Source organism: Fringilla coelebs, assembly GCF_963513975.1.
Source record: "Fringilla coelebs genome assembly, chromosome: 2".
NCBI lineage: Eukaryota > Metazoa > Chordata > Aves > Passeriformes > Fringillidae > Fringilla > Fringilla coelebs.
In genome coordinates, this window is record NC_140029.1 from 24,274,233 (window position 1) to 24,293,906 (window position 19,674).

The window sequence follows — 19,674 nt, forward strand, 5'->3', positions numbered from 1 at the left end:
TAGTTTTAAGTCTCAAATCAGTTTTGTTTTCTCTTGATAGAATATATATATATATATATATATATATATATATATATATGAAAGTCCATGTGTAAGTTAAAATTACTCAAGCAAGAAGTTGTTTTAAATATATAAATATACGCATTCTCATTGACTCATAACAACTACATTTGTGCACATGCAGTACCAACAGACACTGAATTTTTTCTGCTGTATTCTCCTCTAATAGTTTTTCTTGGAAAGATTTCACCCATAAAATATTTCCTAGGAGCTCTACACTGCTTGAAAATAGCACTTGTCAAGTTGATGTCTGGGTAGAAACTGTAGTTTCTTCTGTTAAAACACACCTTCCCTCCACCATGAAGCTTTGTCAAATTACAGGAAAGATTTGAGGGTTTTGTACATTGGAAATCATAGCATGCAGAATCAAAGTTCTGCCCCCAGGGGAGTTTTGCACTCTTTCTAGGGAAGATTTTGGATGAGTTGACTGTATTATTTCCCTCTGCATCAATCATGTTCGTAGTGAAAACTTTATGAATGCTCTGTGTGTGCAGCTGAACCAGAAATAGCAGGTAAGGGAAATTATATCGGAACTCTCATTTTAGTGTCTCCTATTCTTGCAGTGACTTTGGAACTATACAGTTGTAGTAACAGGTTTATTGCAAGACCTTTTTATTGCCATTATCTATCCATTTCAATCTCCTAAAAAAGAATATCTTCTGCTAACAATGCTTTGAGGAGAAAAAGTCATGCAGCTGGGCTGTGCGGTTTGGGGATACAGGGACCAACAACAATCTGATTTCCCAATTTCTGCAATATTCCTATGCCCTATTCTTACTGAGCAGTGTGAGTATTAAGTTCTTCTGACTGGGGATAGTCAGTTATATTTGGCCAAATTCGAAATTCAGGCCTTGTCCCCCTTCTTCCCAGAAGTGAAGGGAATGTTTGAAATCACAGCAGAGGACTATGAGAAAGTAAAGACCACTAAACTGTAACCTGGGTCAATCTCATCAAATGAAATATGTACCTCAACAGTAATTCAACACATCTAAGAAAAAATTTCCACCAAAACTTGCAAATTACATATTTACCCTGATATTGGATTCCCTATTGCATTTTCTTCTTCTACTTGATTATTATAAGAGAAAATAATTTTATTTTTTCCTTTCTCTGTTCACAAGTCCTGTTTGCTATTATATTGTTTTTATATTTATTTTGCACACTGCCTATTTGTTTTAAATAAAACCTCACATGGCTTCTGGAGTTTTTAATATTAAAAAATCTCACCCTATAAATAACATATAGTGGAATTGATTGCTGATACAAATCCTGAACACATACAGAGCCTTAAATAATACTACATTCCAAAGGATAATGTCCAGCTCCTCAAATCGGCCATTAACAAAGATATTTTTAAATTTCTTTTTTCCTTTTCTTGCCATTACAGTTTTCACACGTTATCATTCTTACAGCATTTGCTACTCAGAGTGACAAGCCCTGAGCAAACATAGCTACCTTTGAAGTTATCCCTGTTTTAGCAACAAGTTGCACTACTTGACCTCCTGATATTACTGCTGACCTGAATATCTCTCACTCTGTTACTGCATTTTCCACCCTCCTTCTGTTCCACTTTGACTCTTAAATGAAGTTTAGAGATACAGAAAATCAACTAAAATTGTTTAAACAATTACCAATTAAAATAATTAAGTATCTAGGGAAGCAATGCAAGTATAGAAAATAAAATGTTTGTGTTTCAAAATTGAGAAAGTATTTTTTTGCCACTAATTTTGTGCTGCAGTGTCTATGTGATTGGTTTGATTATGTGCTAATGAATTCATTCTGGAGTAGTGTCAGCTTAAACCTGGGATACTTGAACTGCTGCAAAAGAAAGTTAGTTCTAGGCTCAAAGAGAGCTCAAGCTCTGTTGAAATCTATGATTCTACCTTGGCTTATGAAGTCTTTGAATGCATTTGAAAGCATGTTCACTTGAACAATGTAAAAATATAAAAAGTGATAGACTAGATTGTTTAGTAGCTCACAAAAAGCTGGAATTATTTTTTTCAGGTGCATCTTGTTTATAAATGCTAAAAAGATTCTACAGTGGTTTTCTAGCCTGTAGCAATCACATGTACATTTTGCATTTGCTGTAACTGTGATTTAGTAAAGGTATGAAGTAGTACACCACGGATGAGTTCTTTATTAATATATGCTAAATTTAACTTTTCTATTACAGCTGCACGTGGCCTGTGCTAATGGATACAAGAATGTTGCATCTCTGATACTGGATCATGGGGCTGATCTCAATGCAGTGGATAATCAGTACTGGACACCCCTACATTTGGCTGCAAAGTATGGACAGGTAAAACATGATCTTTCACCTGCTTCTCTTTCCTTTGTGGTTGGCTTCTATAGCAATAGCAAATGCTTTCAAGTCTGGGAGACTATTCTTATTTTAATGCAAAAACCTTTCTCATTCATGTAGTACAGATGGGCAGGTCTCTCAAACAACAGACACCATTTGAGAATGAAGCTTGTAAAGCTATTAACCCAAAACATCCCAATTTACCACCAGGAACAGTTTGTCTGCAGCAAAAACTAGGTTTGCACTGACATTTGAAAGGAAGACAAACTCTTTGTCTGTTATTTTTTTACAGTCTAATAACAAAGTTTATTTAGATTTTTTCTGTGTGTATTTCTGTGAATAAATGTCCAGGATTCATCTAGCAGCTGTGTTCAAAGTTTTCCCATCACTGAGTTGTGGAAGGGTGTCCTGGGTTTGGGATTTAGAGGCCATGCCTAAACATGACTTGTCCCTCCTAATACTTTTTCAGTTTTCATACCTTTTCAGTAGTTCTCCTTCATCCTCAGTCTCCCCAGACATGTTCAGTCTGTCTTTGTTACAGTTTGACCATTTTTGGAGAGTTCTTCACAGCTCTCCACCTACCTCAGGGCTCACAAATCACCACTTACCCACAGGTGTCTTCTAAAAACCTCTGTCATACATCTTAGCTCAAACTTCAGAAAATAAATAATGCACTTTATACCAAGAAAAAAGTAAAAATTGAGCAAAAGTTATAGAAAAATAGTAACAGTAGATGTGTTTATTTAGATTAAGTAGTTCTGCTGGGTAATAGATTTCACCTATTGAGATACCCTCTGCCTGCTCTTTTATAGAGTGTCAAAGATCTGCATATTTTCATAGCAGATTAAGTTATTGGTTTTTATATATATATATATATATATATATATATATATATATATATATATATACATATATAAAATACATATATGTGGCCTGAAGTGTATCCTCAATGACTTCAGGCACTGTAAATTTACAGAGAAAAATTTCACACAAAGATATGCTGAACCAAAGTTTTGTTCGCAAGTGAGATACCAGGGGTCATTTGAATTTACTGTAGATTTAATTTTCTCATCCTATCCTGTGATAGAATGAGAAAATTTTCTCATCCTATCCTGTACTCACATTATCATCCTCATTTCTATCCTTACCCGATGTTGTTCTGTAATTCTGCTTAAGTTCTACTTCTCTCACTGATCCCTCTGCACTCACTCTGCCTGTGTTCAGACTTCAGTAGGGCAGGAAAGCTCTCACTCAGAAGTAAAGGAAAGCAGTGATAGAAGTAAAGGATAGCAGTGATGCAGTCTTGAGCTTCTTAGTCTCACATTTCAGGATGGCTTACAAGTTATGGCTTTGTACTGCAACAATGTGATTATTCTACTGCTGTACATTTCTTCTATTGTAAAGCTAAACCCAAGTTTAATGGAAGAGGACTTGAAAGAAATCACTTGAAAGGGCTGGGAAAGGACTTACCTTTCCTTATATGTGTGTGGCATGCGTATGTTTGCGACACTAACTCTGGATGACTGGAAATACTCTTTTTCTTCTGAAGATAGGTATTTTTCTTTTAGGAACAGGCCTGTACATGTAAAGTTTGTAGTTGAAAGTGGCTAATGAAAAAAATGTCTTTCCTTTTAAAGAATTCTAAGAGCTCAGATTGCTATTTTTGATATTATTCTTTTTGTTGGCACTTTTGTTGGACTGCATCCCCCTTATATCCCAGATGACAATAGTGTTAATTCTTACTATTTCAGGAGTTTTCAGTGAGGAGTCAGGGCTCAGCTGCTCTAGTCTCTATACAACCAGTATGGGTACACACAGACAAAGGCCATGAAGGAACATTGTACTCTTCTTCACTAAAATTAGCTAAATACAGGCCAAATATCTTCCCTTTGTAGTGCTAGTAAATAATAAAGTTTAGAAATATCCTATTAACATTATATATAATTTGCCAATGGTATTAAGCAGATAAATACAGCTTTTGTGTGATTCTGTTTGTAAGAAACAAGTAAATAACTTAAATTCCTTTGTTATAGGGATTTATTGGATATCTTCTACTTCTTTCTGGTAACTACACCATCAGGGTGTTTTTAAAATTTCCTTTCCTATTATGATGATATGGAAATATCTTTTAGCCTTAGAATGAATTAGCATGCATACCATATTTATAATTCCATTTTGAGTAATTAATTATAGACAAATATGAACATTGTTCCTATTTTTCATAAAAGTTGTTTGTCAGAAAGGAAATAACTTTAAACGAGACATGAATTGGATAGTCTCTTTTAAATTAAGATATATTTATGAGGAAATGGTTATTTTTTTAGCCAAAAATTTTAATGTTCCCTGAAAAAGCAATTAATATAAATTCTGGACTTGATCCCTTACAGTTTCACACTCTTCTAACACGTATTTAAAAAGTCACACTTGAAAAATTGCTACAGTGATAAATATCTTGTACTGGAAGACTGTCATAAAGTCTATTTTGTTTTAGTTTGCTGTCCTTTTAAGTTCTGTGGAGGATTTCTGTCCTCCCAGAAATGTATTTGAACAGGAAAATCACCTTTACTTGTCTTATGGCTTGTCTAATAATGAGGGGTCACAGAAATTTCAGAAAACCTGTGGTAAACCATTGTTATTGAATAGGTTTCTAGCTCTGGTGCTGCACTACCTGCAACCAAATCCCATCCATTATTAGAAAAATATTATATTCCAGAAGTCTTAAGGACTGATAGCTTTTCCTGTTTATAAAATAGCTGCAGATATATTTTTCATGTGGAGAAGCTTCTCACCTTAATAAAATGCTATTAAATTAGTTATACAAATTACAGATGTAGTTTTTGAGCTACTTTATGGTATATACCTTACGTACACATATTTTACATATTATCTTACAAAAAACAAAAAGTCATGATATGAAGAAATTGTTTCTCTATTTTAGAGTAACTTCCAGACTACGTTGAAGCACTTTATCCCTCGGCATATACTGTTCCATATTTTTAAATCCACAAAATGGGAAAAAACCCCAAACACCTGGCTATTTGTAAGAGCATAGCAATAATGGAAATGGTACTCATTTACATTACCTGGAGGGAAAAAAAAAAAGAAAAAACAACCAAAAAAACCTACCCAAGGAACTGTTTAAGTTTTAAATTTATAGTGAGAAAATTTAATTTCCTTCTGTACAGGAGGAAACTTGTAAAGAATAAAGGCACTGTATGCTTCTTGTTACAAATCTCAAGTTGTGAATGAAGTGGATTATAAAAATCTTACTGCTCCAACTTCCACAGTAATTTATATGTAAAATTACTGGTGAAAGATGCACCAATCTGAGTGAACTAATCATGTGAAAGGCATTGCATCCACACCTTATAATAAACCTGGCTCGTAGAGATTCCTTGGTAATGGCAAATCCATTTTTATTTCAGATGGGGTTCTTCCCATCTAAATTTAGCCAATTAAACTTAAGGACAAAGTCAAAGGTTTTTCTTATCTCATGGGAAGAATCACCTTTAGAAGACAACTCAGAGAATTCTAGGGGATGCATTTAAAATAGGGATGATGATTCGTTGCTTATAGGTCTGAGCCTCCTTGGTTATAGAAATCATGGGCAGCTAGCAAATGTCAGGGGTGTAATCTGAACATTTTTAAATCCTTCATGAGGAATCCTGATCAAAGTGTGGGGCTAAAGGATGGGGCAACTGCCCACTGGTGTTCTGAGTCTCCCCAGTCATCATGAAGGGGGCATGGAGCTGATAACTTATATTTAGAAAACATAAGGTTGTACAGATGGAATCCTAGAGCAGAAGTAGAGTTAGATATTTAAAACAAAACCAATCTTATCACAAGAAAAATGTAGCGGAATGCTGATGTATTGTTTCCAGAGAGGGAATAAGTAAGAGTTTTGTGTCATATTATCTGTGTCTATCTTTACAAATATTTGTAAAGCAAACCAGTTTAATGGATAAATTTACCATGTAAAAACATTATTAGTCTGAATATTAAAACAGAGCATGGGTGAATGATAAATGAATTGTCCTGTTACTGACAGAATGTGTAGATCCAGAGTAGAATATTTTCCTTGCATAGGAGTATAGGATATTGCTGTTGAGTTTGAGGGTTGTGTACAGGATATGGCTACCGAGTACAGAATAGGGCAGCTGAGGCTACTGCCTGAAGGTCATTCTCTGTAAGACAAGAATCTGCTTTACAGAAACAGATTAAGTTATTAATGAGTGTAATAGACTGTTAATTGAAAGACAACTAGTCTGCAAACATGAAAAAATAGACCTATTTTTAAACTATGTTATTCTGAGTTCCTAGGAATGACAGTTCCTGCTTTCATTTCCTCCCCCATATAAGCATTAATGGTAAAGACAATTTTGTATTTATAATGCATATTAACATTATAACAAAAAAAATTATATTATTAAGGTATTAAGAGCAGAGTTACTTACCTTAATCATTTTACTCTAATAAAATGATGGAAAATTATAACCTCTACAACACACATCCCAATCTGTGCCTGTGACACACAAAAACCTCTTCAAAATAAGATTATTAAGGAAACAAAGCTAGCCTCAAGAAATTAGAATGTTTCAGGGTTGCCTATGTAAATTTACCAGGGCCTTTTGGACAGAGACACGTTTAAGCCTGTTTTTGATGGCAGCTGGACCTCTTTGTGTCCCTGTCACGCAGCAGGGGCGGTGCTGGTGTAGTTGTGGGCGCTGTCTGTGCGCACCAGCGCAGGGCACACGCCATCCTCACTCGGGTACCGCCCTGCCCCTGCTGGCACTGGTGCCAGCTGCAGAAGGGCAACTTGTGTTTCTCAGGCTGGCCCCTTAATTTGAATTTGCTTTGTGGACAGCTAGTAATCTGGCACTGGTAGTGCTGTCCCTGCTGGACATCTTCCAGCTGCTGTGATCAGGAGAGCGCACACTCGCCCTCCCCATGGTGGGAATAGGCTGCAGCTCTGACATTTGCCTTGGGTACTTTGGCACAATTCCCAGGCACAAGCTGTTTCTTTGCTGTTTATCACAGAAATGTCACCTTTCAAACAGCTATCGGAGGCATGCAGGTCAGAGCTGACTCTGCAGTAGCTTAAACGCTACCTCTCCCAAAATTTCATCCTTGGGGGATGATGCCTATGTCTAAACTGTTAAATCACAAAATAAAAGAGGACTGGGATTAAGCCAGGCAACAGCCTGGCTCACAGTCATGTTGTTTAAAGCTAGTTTCCTCTATAGGAGATTAGTCATGTTTGTAGAGAGCTGGTTGGAGTGGTCCAAAGGAGAGTCAGGGGGAGAGCTAACAGTTAAGCAGTGTGGATTATAAGGGATACTTAAGCTTGCTCCATTGCACTCTGCTACTTAGTATGACAGATTTAGCCTCTGGCTTTGAGGTTTAAAGGGTTTCATGATATCAAAAATAAAGGATAAGACATTTGTTCAACTGCTGACTGAATCTCTGCAAGAGTAACTCCTGTACTAGCAAGGACTTCTTCCAATATAAATTGGGAATATTCCACATAAATAAAAAAAATTATAGATGGCATCAGGCCTATCTCATGTTTCTTAACAAATTATATACATCCTGTGTCATTTTCAAATGTGTGAAATTGTCATTCTGTAAGTATATTCTCCCTTACACACATTTGGTGGTTCTGAATCATACCCCTCTGATTACTTAGTTCATCAAAACACAACATTTATTTCAGATTATAAAAGGGACTCCACTCCTTGCTTAAATTCAGATTATATACCCTCTTACTAAAGGAACTAATTTGCTCATCGTTACCAAAACAGATTAGTAATTTCACTCAACTATGACCTGTAGATTCTTTTTTTATTCTTTAAGTGCATGTTGCACTTGAAACAAAAAAAAAAAAAAAAAATCCACATCTATTGCTAGAACTTGCTTCAGTGTAGATGGATATATGAACACATTGTGGGAAATGATACTTAATCCTATTGCCACAGGAGTTCTTTTGATGCAGTTTCTGAACTCCTGCAACCACACTCCACAAATTCTTTCAGTGAGAAAAGCCTAAAGAAGGGGTGCTTATTTAGTGTTTCAAAAATAATACATTATAGTCACACAAGGAATAAATATTTTCCCTGTCAAGTAGTTGGAGTCTTTAATTTATGGTCAGAAAATCCTCTAGAGCATATTTTACCCAGACATGTATCACTCTTTTTTCTTTAGTCTTTTTGTTCATATTTGGCATATCTGATTGCACTCAGGTAGAAGAGCTGTATTTCCCTTCAGATCAAATTACACTCAGTTTCCTCAAACAGAGAGCTCACTTTGGGATTTCTGCTTGTGATATCTTTTTTTTTCACTCTGATTATATTCACAAGATTTCTATAGATGATTCAAATGCTAATTGTGGGCGAAGTATATAAGGAATCCTAGATTCACACAATAACAAAGGATAAGAAAAGAGTTTGAATTTCATATGCAGACTAGGAAAGAAATCTCAATTTACAAAATTCTCAGTGTTTACATGTGTGTTTTTAAAGCTGAGGTGTGCATAGTCTACACTATATACTTGGTTATGGCAGGATCTCTCCAATCAATATAAATTTCATTTTCCTTAAAATACCATTTAGAGTGACTTTCATATATGAGAGGCAAGTATGAAAAAAGATGTCTAACAAGGATTTTCAGGCAAAAACTTTGAGAAGTGGAAGATTTCTGATCTCTGTAATATAAATATATAACTTGTAGGGCCATAAGTTACAAGCATCATTAATCACAAGATCACATAATATTTTCCTTGATTTATTTTATTTTCCTGGTGGATTGAAAAATAGAAATGTAGGTTATCAGTCTTCAGTTAAAGACTGATGCAGTTTTTACATCAGCTGTAGAAAACCATTTACATGACCTTTGTCGCTTGCTTTATCAGCTGAAAACAGCATTAGGCTTCCCTTTTCTTGCTGGAACTGTTCCAGAGGTTAAAGAGGCATCTTCTTAAACCATATAGGTTAAACTTGCTGACTGCAGAAAGGTGGTGGTGACACTTGGGGAGCTTGGGTTCCATTCCAGGTTTTGTGCCTGAACAGACTCAGTATTTATGGTTCATTCCTCCCACACATAGCCTGATTTGTCCCATTGCCTCCAGTCTGTTCCATTCTTGTCCTTATTCTATTGCCTCATTGTCCAATTTGCCTGGCTTCATGTCCTTTCCTTACAAGTTCCATCTGAATCCTGATTCCTTGCACAGTCAGCTTCTGCCCCTCCTCCATTCCCTGGTTCTCATCCAAGCTTTAATTTTTTTTTCCTATTTTGACTTCATGCCAGCCTTCCTGCCCTTCTGTCCCACTTGCTTACAGACCCAATCTCCCTTGTTCAGTCTCAGTGGTTTTCTTCTCACATGTCATTTCTTCTTTCATTTTTCTGATTAGTCTGTCTCTACCTACATCCTGGCTCCTTGCCGCATTTCTCTTCTTCCCTTTCACTTCATTTATTTCATGCTGTTAGTTCCAGATTCCAGCTTTTTATCTACGCCTTCTTCCATTCCACACACTCCCCCTCAATGCTTTCTACCCTGCTGCTAGTCTTATTCCCACAACCTACTTTTCCTGATCTGTTCCACTTTGCTGACCACAATTGGTTATGGTCCCCTTTTCTCTGCACTCAAATAGAAAATAAAAAAAATCTTCCTAATCTATATTGTATTAAGAATGGAGATCTGTAATGAGTTTCAGACATAATTTCCTGTGTTTAGAGCAGTACTGTGGATCAGATTTGCAATTGCAGAGGAAATTCTATTTAGCCTCTGAACACTATTGCTCTTTTTTAGGGCTTTACCTATGAAATTTTTTCTGTAAGGGACACAGTTATCTAAGGCATTCTATTATGTAATGGAGAACAAACACATGATCTTGGAAGCTCAGTTCACAGGAACTCTAATGGCTTTATAGGTACCCTACTCCCCAATGTTGGGAGTCTCTGCTTTGAATTTGTTTCACTCCCCAGGAGTAAGGCTCCTAGCCTACATTTTTCTTTTTTGTGTCCTTGATGCTTGCTGAAGTGCCTATTATCACCCCATTTATTTAGCTAAATAGTCTCCAGTATTATTCTAAGGAGTTATATTGCTCCATGACTTATCTGATCTTATTTATTCAATCTATGGAGTATATGGTTAGCATTAAACTACAGCACTTCTGTCACAGAAGCTCAGTAATTATAATAATAACAATACTAAAAAAAATAGAAACTACTTCCCTGATTTTTTATTCTTTTTATTGCAAATCTTTTGAACATCCAAGTGTATATTTAAATAGAGCAGTTGTTACTGGTTCTGTTAACATGTAGGCCTGAAGTGGACTGTACTAGCAAAAGGGGGCTCCCTGATTTATCCACTATAATAAAAAAAACCTGCCTTACAAGCACTGGGTAGCTGATTTGAAACCTGGCTAAATTTTGATGATTTTCCAAGCAGACAACAGCCACAAAAAATATTCTCAGCCTATGGAAGTCATCTTCTACCTAACAGAAGTCTCCAAATCATACAAACACTGGAGTTTACAAGGATAGGTAAAATATTTTTCCACACCTGGCTACCAAAAGTGCTTCATTTTTAGTTGCTTTATTTTTCTGTCTAATTTATAAAAACAAAAAAAACCAAATAAAAACCAAAACTGAAACTGAAAAATCATAAGTATTCACAGGCAGCAGTCTTAGCAAACTGCCTAACAAAAATCACACAGGTAAGCATGCACTTTTCAACCCAGTAAGTTAAATTTTACTCACATGAGCAATAGAAAATTGGTCCCTAAGAGTGCAGAGATAGGTCACCTTACTCAGTGGTGAAGACTGCAGATTACAATGGTGTAACCAGTGACATTTCTTGTGTTCTGTCTAGAGGTTTTGCTGTGTTTCATGAACATACACCTTACATATATATGGTAATTTTACTGTATTTCACACAATAGTTTGAGATTGATGGCCAAAAATAATACTGATTTTGATTTAAGTTATCTTTGTCTCACTGTGGATGAGCACATGATGGGGACCATATCCAGCGATAAACTGAGAAGTGTCAGGAGGTAGAACAAAATTGCCAGAAGAAGGTGGTGAGGGCTTAGCCTGAGAGAACTGAGGAGTGGATATGAAGAAGTGACTGGGGAATAAAAAATGGAGAAGGAGGTTAGGAATCAAAAGGTTGATGGTGAACCAGGTCCCTTAGAGATTACAGAATATGTCCAATGTTGAAACAGACAGAGAGGAGAGGAGAAGTGGAGAGAAATTTTGGTGATGATAGGGAAGAAAATGAAAGACTGAAGGAATTTACTGTTGAGGGTTCATGCAAATTGGATAATGCATATTCATTGCTGTGCAAAACTGCACATGAGGACATTTGCATAAAACCTCCAGCTTTCTGAAGTTAGGACTTAAGCAGGTATCCCTCTGATGATAAAGAAAAGAGAATAAATGATCTGAGTTAGTGGCTCTGGGACTGGGACTTAGATAATAAGAGCTAGAAAAGCTTGGGCAGAGCCAGCAGTTTATCCTTTGCAAGTGCTCATACACATCTAATGTCCTGTACATGCCTTCAGAGGAGAATATCTCACCAGAAAAGAGAGGAAGGAAGACACTTTTCAGGAATACTTGTTCTGCTCCACAGCCAATTAGTTACTTGTAAAGAATAGCATGGTTTGAGAACAGTTGGGAGATGCCTTGGCAGCCTCAAGTGCATGGGGAGATTCTTGTGGAATCCCTGTTACTCCTTCATGCCCCACATTTCCTACTCTGCCACTGCAGTTGCTTATCTGTGGCAAGAGGTCTTGCAGTCTTGCCAACAATGGTGCTCCTGAGCCTTTGTTTTATGAAACATTGTTTGGTTTTGGTTTTTTTAGCTAGCACTTAATGCATGGCAAAACTTAGCCTCTTATTTGGTACAGCACAATTGTATTTGGAGGCTTTATAATGTGTGTATTGTAGCAAATTTATTTGTGCTGCCTTATGTCACAGAATCACAGATGGGATAAGATTGGAAGTGGGTCATATGTTCCAACCCCTCTGCTGAAGCAGGATCATGCCAGAGCACAGGGCACAGGATTATGTCCAAACAGTTCTTGAACATCTCCAGTGAGGGAGACTACACAGCCTCTGTGGGTGATTGCTTCCAGTGCAGGGTCCCCTGCATTTAAAAAAGTCATTCCTCATGTTCAGGTGAAACTTCTTGTGAATAATTTTCTGCCCATTTCCTCTTGTCCTGTTGCTCAGAACCATGGAGCAGAGCCTGGCTCCATCTTCTGACATCCTTCCTTCAGATACTGGCAGAGATTGATGTGGTCCCCTGCTAGTCATCTCATCTTCAGACTGAACAGGCCAAACTCCCTCAATCCATCTGTGCAAAGGAGATGCCTCAGTACCTTACTGACCTGTCACTAGGCACCCCTGAAGAGAGCTTGTCTCTGTCATCTCTATACCCTCCCTTCAGATATTCACCCATTGAGATTCCTCTGAACCTTTGTTTCTCCAGCTTGGATAATTCCAGCTCTCCCGGTTTTTCCTCATATGTGAGGTGCTCCAGTCTCTTAATTATCTTAGAGCCCTTTTGCTAGACTCTTCCATGTCTCTTTTGTATTGAGAAGTTCAGAAAGGGGCACAGCACCGCAGGTGTGACCTCACCTGTGCTGAGTAGTGAGGAGGGTTCACCATAGGTCAGGTATGGGCAACACTCTTCCTAATTGCTGCTCAGGGAACCCTTTGCTCTCTGCCCAGCCAAAGACATTGCTTGCTCATGTGCAGCAAGGTATTTGCCAAACCCCCAGGTCCTTTTCTGCAAAGCTCCTTTCCAGTTGGGTAGCCCTCAGCCTGCACTGGTGCCTGGGGTTGTTCTTTTGCACTTGGCCATGCTGAGCTTCTTGTCTGCCCATTTCTCCAGCCTGCTGAGGTGCCTCAGGATGGCAGCACAACCTTCTCGCATGTCAGGCACTCCTCACATTTAATGCCAACAGAGAGCTTTGCCCCATCAACCAGTCCTTTAATGGGGATGTGAAACAGGCCCCATTGCTGATCCCTGGGGTACAGTGCTGGTCACTGGCCTCCAGCGAGTCTGCTGGCCTCTCATCAGCAGCCTCTGGGCACAGCCATGGGACCACGTTTCAGTCCATCTGAGTGGTGGAGCAGCCCATCACCTGTTCCTCTTCACGTCAGAACAGGTTGTGAATGGATGCTCACAATCTAGCTTCCCCAATATTTTCAAGGCTTCATTATTAGTATAAGGCACGGCCTAAAAGAAATACAGAAATGGGTATATTAAAATGTATTAGTGATGGCCAAAGTCAAGCACAATGTGCAGTGGGAGCTGGAGCCAGAATGGTGGTGCCTGAATGGGAATACATAAATTGTGGAGAACCTCAGAAGTCCTTTGAAAATGAGAGCAAGGATCTTCTGGCTTGGCAAGAAAAGAGCTAGGGGAATCTAAAAGGTGGGACTTTCAGATTAAAGTGTGAGACAGGAAAATATTCTTTGCAGTAGCATTCTCAACAGTCAAAGGATACGATATCCAGTAAGAGACGTCATAGAAAGACAGAAATATTGCAGTTTGAGCAGAATCCCAGGAAAAGAGAGACAGTCATGCTTTTTGAATACAGAAAAGGTAACTAATTTTGTATTTTGGGAAGGAGCATATTCGCAGATAAGATCTGAAAGGAGAAAATTAAGATCTGACATGTTTTCTGGTGTTCTTTCTAAAGGTACTGAATAAATAGTTAAGGGTATAAAAGAAGCAAGACAAATTATATTTTATAAGCAGATATTTTAAATAACTGCCATTACTGTGGCATTTTCTGCACAGTCAGTCATGACACTATTTTTTTTTAATTTGCATGAATTGGCAAAGACTACAGTGGAAAAACAGGAATATACATATGTATATATACATGCACACTAATTTTATTCATAGATTCTACAATAATTCATTATGTATTATGTTATTTCTTGACCTATTCATATGTATTTTATTTGAAACTCTGCAATTGAAATACTTCTGCTTAGTGGTAATTTGCTGTAATTATGCTACAAATATTTCTTCCATTAGACACAGTTCTGAAGATATGTTTTTTTGCATTGCAACCTAAATTGTATTATAAAATACTCCTTCTAAAGCATTAGTGAGTGAGTTAAATTCCAACACAAGAGAGTTTTGTATCCAAAAGCAGGTTATTGAAATTGTCAGTGACCCAAATACCTTAGTCTTGGCGACATGCATCAAGGAATCCCAGCAGGAGATATTTCATTGGCAGCAGGAAACACTGATATTGGAGCATGGTATTTCTTGTGATATAAATCCAAACCTTTGGTAACCCAAAAAGCTGTGTATTGTTACTTAACTGAAAATGCATTTAATGCCTCCTTCCTCTGATACAACTACTACCACTTTTCAGAGATTATTCAATAGCTCCATAACTAAGCATGTTCCTTTTTTTTCCTAATAAAAAAAGACATATACATGTATATATTTTTACATGAGTTGCAATTTCTCAGTGTAAAGCAGGGCTAATTGGATTTGGAAATAAACCTGGTATGGTTTCCCCACTTCTTGGAATTTACTGCATTTTCTGCTGTTACTGCAAGAAAAGAAAGCCAGCATTAGAAATTCTGAGGGAGGAGAGCAAGATCTTTTTATTTTATAGAAATTTGCAACAATATTTTCCTGGTTTTCAATGATTTGAAGTTTGGGGCTTTCTTTGCATTTAATGGACTCATTATCATGGTGCTTTCTAGTAATTTTCCTCCTGTGTATTAAATCTAAATTTATTTTTTTATTGCAATTATTTCTTTTCTATTTATTTATTTATTGTTTGTTTGTGTTTATGTGAAATGACTATCCTTTCCCTTAGCTGACTTCCAGGTCAGGTCTCCTTTATCTCTAGATGTGTTCTTCTTCTGTGAAGAATCCTTTCTTTCCTTCACAGCATTTTCCCCCCTGTGCTCATCCTTGCCTCTGCTGTCGGTTACACTTTTATTATACATTCTATTTGCTTTAGCATATATTAAAAAATGCATATAGTTCTGTCATTTAGTTTGGCTCCACATTCATATTCTAAAAGTTTTTTTTTTTTGTTCCTTATGCAGTCTTTCACTCATTTCTGGCCATTTTATCAGGACAGACATTGCTACAGCCTTTAATGGGAAAGTATCTCTAGAGACTTAGGTGCAGCCATAGAAGAACTCACTAAAAACAGTTCCTTGCAGGAATTGAAAAACATGCTTTAGACTTTTTTGTTATATGATACTCTACCCTCCCCTACTGTGCTATAATTTCACCTTTACTAATAGATTAGATGATTTTGGTAAACAGAAAATAAATGTGCCAATTTCTACTACTGACTGAGAACAGATTTACTTCTATGATGGTGTCTGTGAGTCAGACCCCTTTGACAGTGCTGGCACACAGTTGTTGGATTAGTTAGGGACAAAGAAATATTTGTGATCTAAGTCTTAACAGGTGGTGATGGGTGATAGGTTTTTTTCCTTTGTGAATTTGTTTACACATGTGTGTGTGGAAGGTGATTTGGGGGTGGAGTTTTGGAAGGATATCCTGAAATTGTAGAATAATTTAATTTCATTCTGCCACTTGTGATTTATAGAAATGTTCTTAGTAGCTGAAGAGGGTGGGGGTTGAGAAGGTGGGTGGGGGTGGGTGTGGTTTATCATATGATTTCAGATAGTGCAGGAAGGAAGGAAGGAATAAACTGAGTGACAAGCACCTGTCCTACTTCTCCTATTTTCCAACACCTCTGGTTTTGCCCATTTTAGACAAATCTTGTGAAGCTGCTTTTGATGCACCAGGCAAACCCCAATCTGCTTAACTGCAATAATGAAAAGCCTTCAGGTAAGAGAAAATCTATGTACATAGTCTATGTATTAGCTATTGTGACGCTGGTTTTTTTTTTCCTTTCTTCTTTCTTAGCTGTAGTTTATTTAGTGTGTAGAGTTATATACACATACACGTGCATACATTCATACACACATTGCTGAAAACTGCTGGTCATGGTAATTCAGGATGTCATATCAAATGACTGCATGTCCTTCCACTTGTTTCCTTCCCAGTTTATTTTTAGCTATGTTTCTTACTGAGAGTTCTTCCATGCCTTGGTGGTAGCTGCATTACACATTTTGAGTGACTTCTCACTGTGTTCCTTTCTGTCTCAACTGCTTATAGTACATGGCCTCTTGAGTTACAATTTCTAGAGGTATTGTCTGAGAACAAATTCAACACCTAGTTTTGAAGTGTAGCTGCCATTGTTTACTGCAGAAGGCACCTTCTTAAACCAGATAGCAACAGGGAGCTGAAGCACTGGTTCTAAAGGTAATAGAATTGTAGACTCTGTCAGGTTGGAAAGGACTTCAGATCAACTGGTCTTACACAGAGATCAAAGCAGAGCTTATGCCAGTAATGCTAGCTAGCAGTGTGGAAAAGGAGAAACACATGGTTGTTCTACATTCTGTGCCTAGGATAAAATGAAGATGCCAGTCAGTAATGTAGATAATAAAAACTTCCTGTCAGATTACGGGTGACACTTCCCTTGCATAATAAAGCAAAATATGTTATGCTTCAAATGCTGTATTGCCTACAAATATAGGAAACTTCATGACAACCTCAGAAGTGTTGTTTGTGGTTAGATAGAGTTTTCATTTGCAAAAAAGGCTGTGAACTAAACTCAGTTAACCTGACAAAGCAGTTAGCTAACCATGTTTAGTTGCTATTTGACGCAGTTGAGTTACCTTTCTGGTCTGCAAACAGAACTGTTTTCAGCTCTTCTGTATGTATAAAACATATAAATCTAGTTTGTAGAAATGTAAAACATTCTAAAAGGATTAGTAGGTATTTGACACAGTTGAGTTAACTTTCTGGTCTGCAAACAGAACTGTTTTTAGCTCTTCTGTATGTATAAAACATATAAATCTAGTTTGTAGAAATGTAAACCATTTTAAAAGGATTTAAGTGCGTGTTTTCACAGGAATAAAGGGTTGAAAAGGATTGGATTGTTTTTCCAAATTATTGAATACTTCGGTTTGCTACACAGCAAGAATAGTTTTGAGGTTCTGCATATGGCAACTGAAGTCTGTACTGAATTTACTTTGCCTTTGTTTTTCCAGTTATTTCAAGTACTATTTTATGATTGATATCTGAGCAATTCCTTTTGTGTTGTCTAGCCGCATGTTTAGTCTTAATCTGATCTAGAGATTTTAATTCAAAGGAGCTTTTCTGCACCATTTTCTTGCCTGATATCTTGGTGTTCCAATCTCTTAGATGTTGCAGCTTCTGATTTTATTGAGGAATTGCTTCTGAAGGCTGAAATTGTTTGGGAGGAAAAAATGAAAGACCCTTTAGCTGCTTCCACTTTATCTCAAGAAGAGCCATATGAGGAGATCATCCATGATTTGCCCACCATTTCCAATAAACTGTAAGTAAGTGCTGGTGGTGTTATAGAGCAATTCCCTGCAGTCAGATTATCCTTTGAACCATGTCTGTCAGTCTGTGAATCCTAGCTGTGTGTGCTTGGAGATATTTAAATCCCAGCTGGACATGGTCTTGGGTAACTGTCTTTACACGTCCCTGCCTGAGCAGGATGAATGGACCAGGTGTCCTCTAGGAAGTCCCTTCCATCCCCAGCCATTCTGTGATTCTGTGTGATTTGATGGATCAAGTAACTTTCCTTTTTGAAATCTCCTGAACAATCTTTTGCATTTTTATCTCTCATACCTCTCATTAATATTTAAGTAAATATTAATTATAGTAATGATGTGTTTCAAAATCAGCACAAGAATGTGAAATAAATTTGAAATGGATGTGTTCTATTGCTCTAGACAGCAAAACAGAAAACAGATTCAATTTTTCTTACATTTCAATTCTTCTTTTCTATGTAACCATTTATGTTGCACTTGCCTTTTAATTATTCTAGTGTTTTCAAACACTCTTCTAATGTTTAATCTCTTCTGAAAGTTGTTTTATGAAGCTTTAATAAGTTTTTTTAGACTGAAATTTCAAAGATTATGCATTTTACAGGTGTCAGCTGGCTTAGAAATTGTTTGAAGCATCTCAGGATTGCCTGTGGAAGGTTACAGAAATTTTCTCCAACAAAAGCTAAAAGCTCAAAAGGCCCATGGCAGTATTACTGCAGATTCTTCCTTGATATAATTCTCTTATCAAATTAGAAGGTGTCCAAGTGCTTCCAATATTGATGATAGAACTTCCAATTATTTGATTATCAGGTCTTATACTTCATATGATTTTTTTTTCTTTTTAAATGACGTAGTAGAGGATGGCAACTTAGAGGAAAATATCTCACTTATCTTAAAAAATGTCCAATAAAAATGCACAATATTTCAAATTAATTCCATACATGAAGGCTTCTTTGCATAAAAATTAAAATTACTGTTCTTCCATATAACATTCAATATTTTTTTCCAGTCAGATAGGCAGGTAGAAAGTCCTACCATGTTCAAATAGCATTACCCTAGATAGTGCTTCTTCTTGTCTACTGTGCAACATTATTTTGGCATAAGTCTTCCTTTGTGGTTAATTATGTATTAATTATCCATTAATTTTCATAAAAGAAGATAGTTCATGCTAATCTACTTGCCTACATTAACATAAAATCTTCCCTTGCACTGTTCTACAGTTGAGCTTTCAGAGGCATTTCTTGACTTAATCTTGTAGCTAGTAGAAATACTTTTCTAAAAAGCCCGTGTTTTCTGGAAGCATTTTATTTTGGTTTATTTTTCATACTGTCTTCTTGAACCTGAGTTATGATGAACTGTCAGAGTAATTTTACTATGTTTTTTTCTTTCACAGAATCATTCACTTTTTTGTTTTAATATGATTTATATGTCATCCTTTCCATCACATGAAGTTCTATTAATAGCTCATAAATGTACGTAATTTGAAGGCTATTCTTGTGTACATCAGTACATGAAACATGCCTGTTAAATTAGATTGTTATTGTCCTCTTAAGTTCAAAATGCATCTGTCAAAATAGTAGGTACTCATTTACCCCCACACTTTTCTGCCTGCTTCTCTTTTGAGACACCTGAGAGTTTAATTTGGTTGTGAGGAGTTTATAGCTGAAATTGAAGATTTAAGAAGCTGAATTTTCTAATGCGTGTTGTGTAGTTACCACAAAAGGGCACGACTGAATGGGCCAGGTTCAACTTCACAGCAAAAAATCCTGGATCTTCACAATTTAAAAGAAATATCACATGACTATTAAGAAAGATATAAGTAGCAATGCTTTGGTTTTTGATACTTGAATTTTGCTTACACTTTTCTTAAAAAAAATCCTTCTTTG

The 19,674-nt window shown here is 36.8% G+C and overlaps 1 protein-coding gene across 1 annotated transcript in view; it reads left to right on the forward strand.

Moving 5' to 3' along the window:
- MYO16 (myosin XVI) overlaps window positions 1–19,674 on the forward strand; it is a gene marked incomplete at both ends in the record, with an annotated part of 272,441 nt that overhangs the window by 88,029 nt on the left and 164,738 nt on the right. The window contains 3 exon segments of the mRNA XM_084226992.1: window positions 2,234–2,359; window positions 16,139–16,214; window positions 17,637–17,790. Coding sequence (XP_084083118.1) covers window positions 2,234–2,359; window positions 16,139–16,214; window positions 17,637–17,790 — 356 coding nt within the window.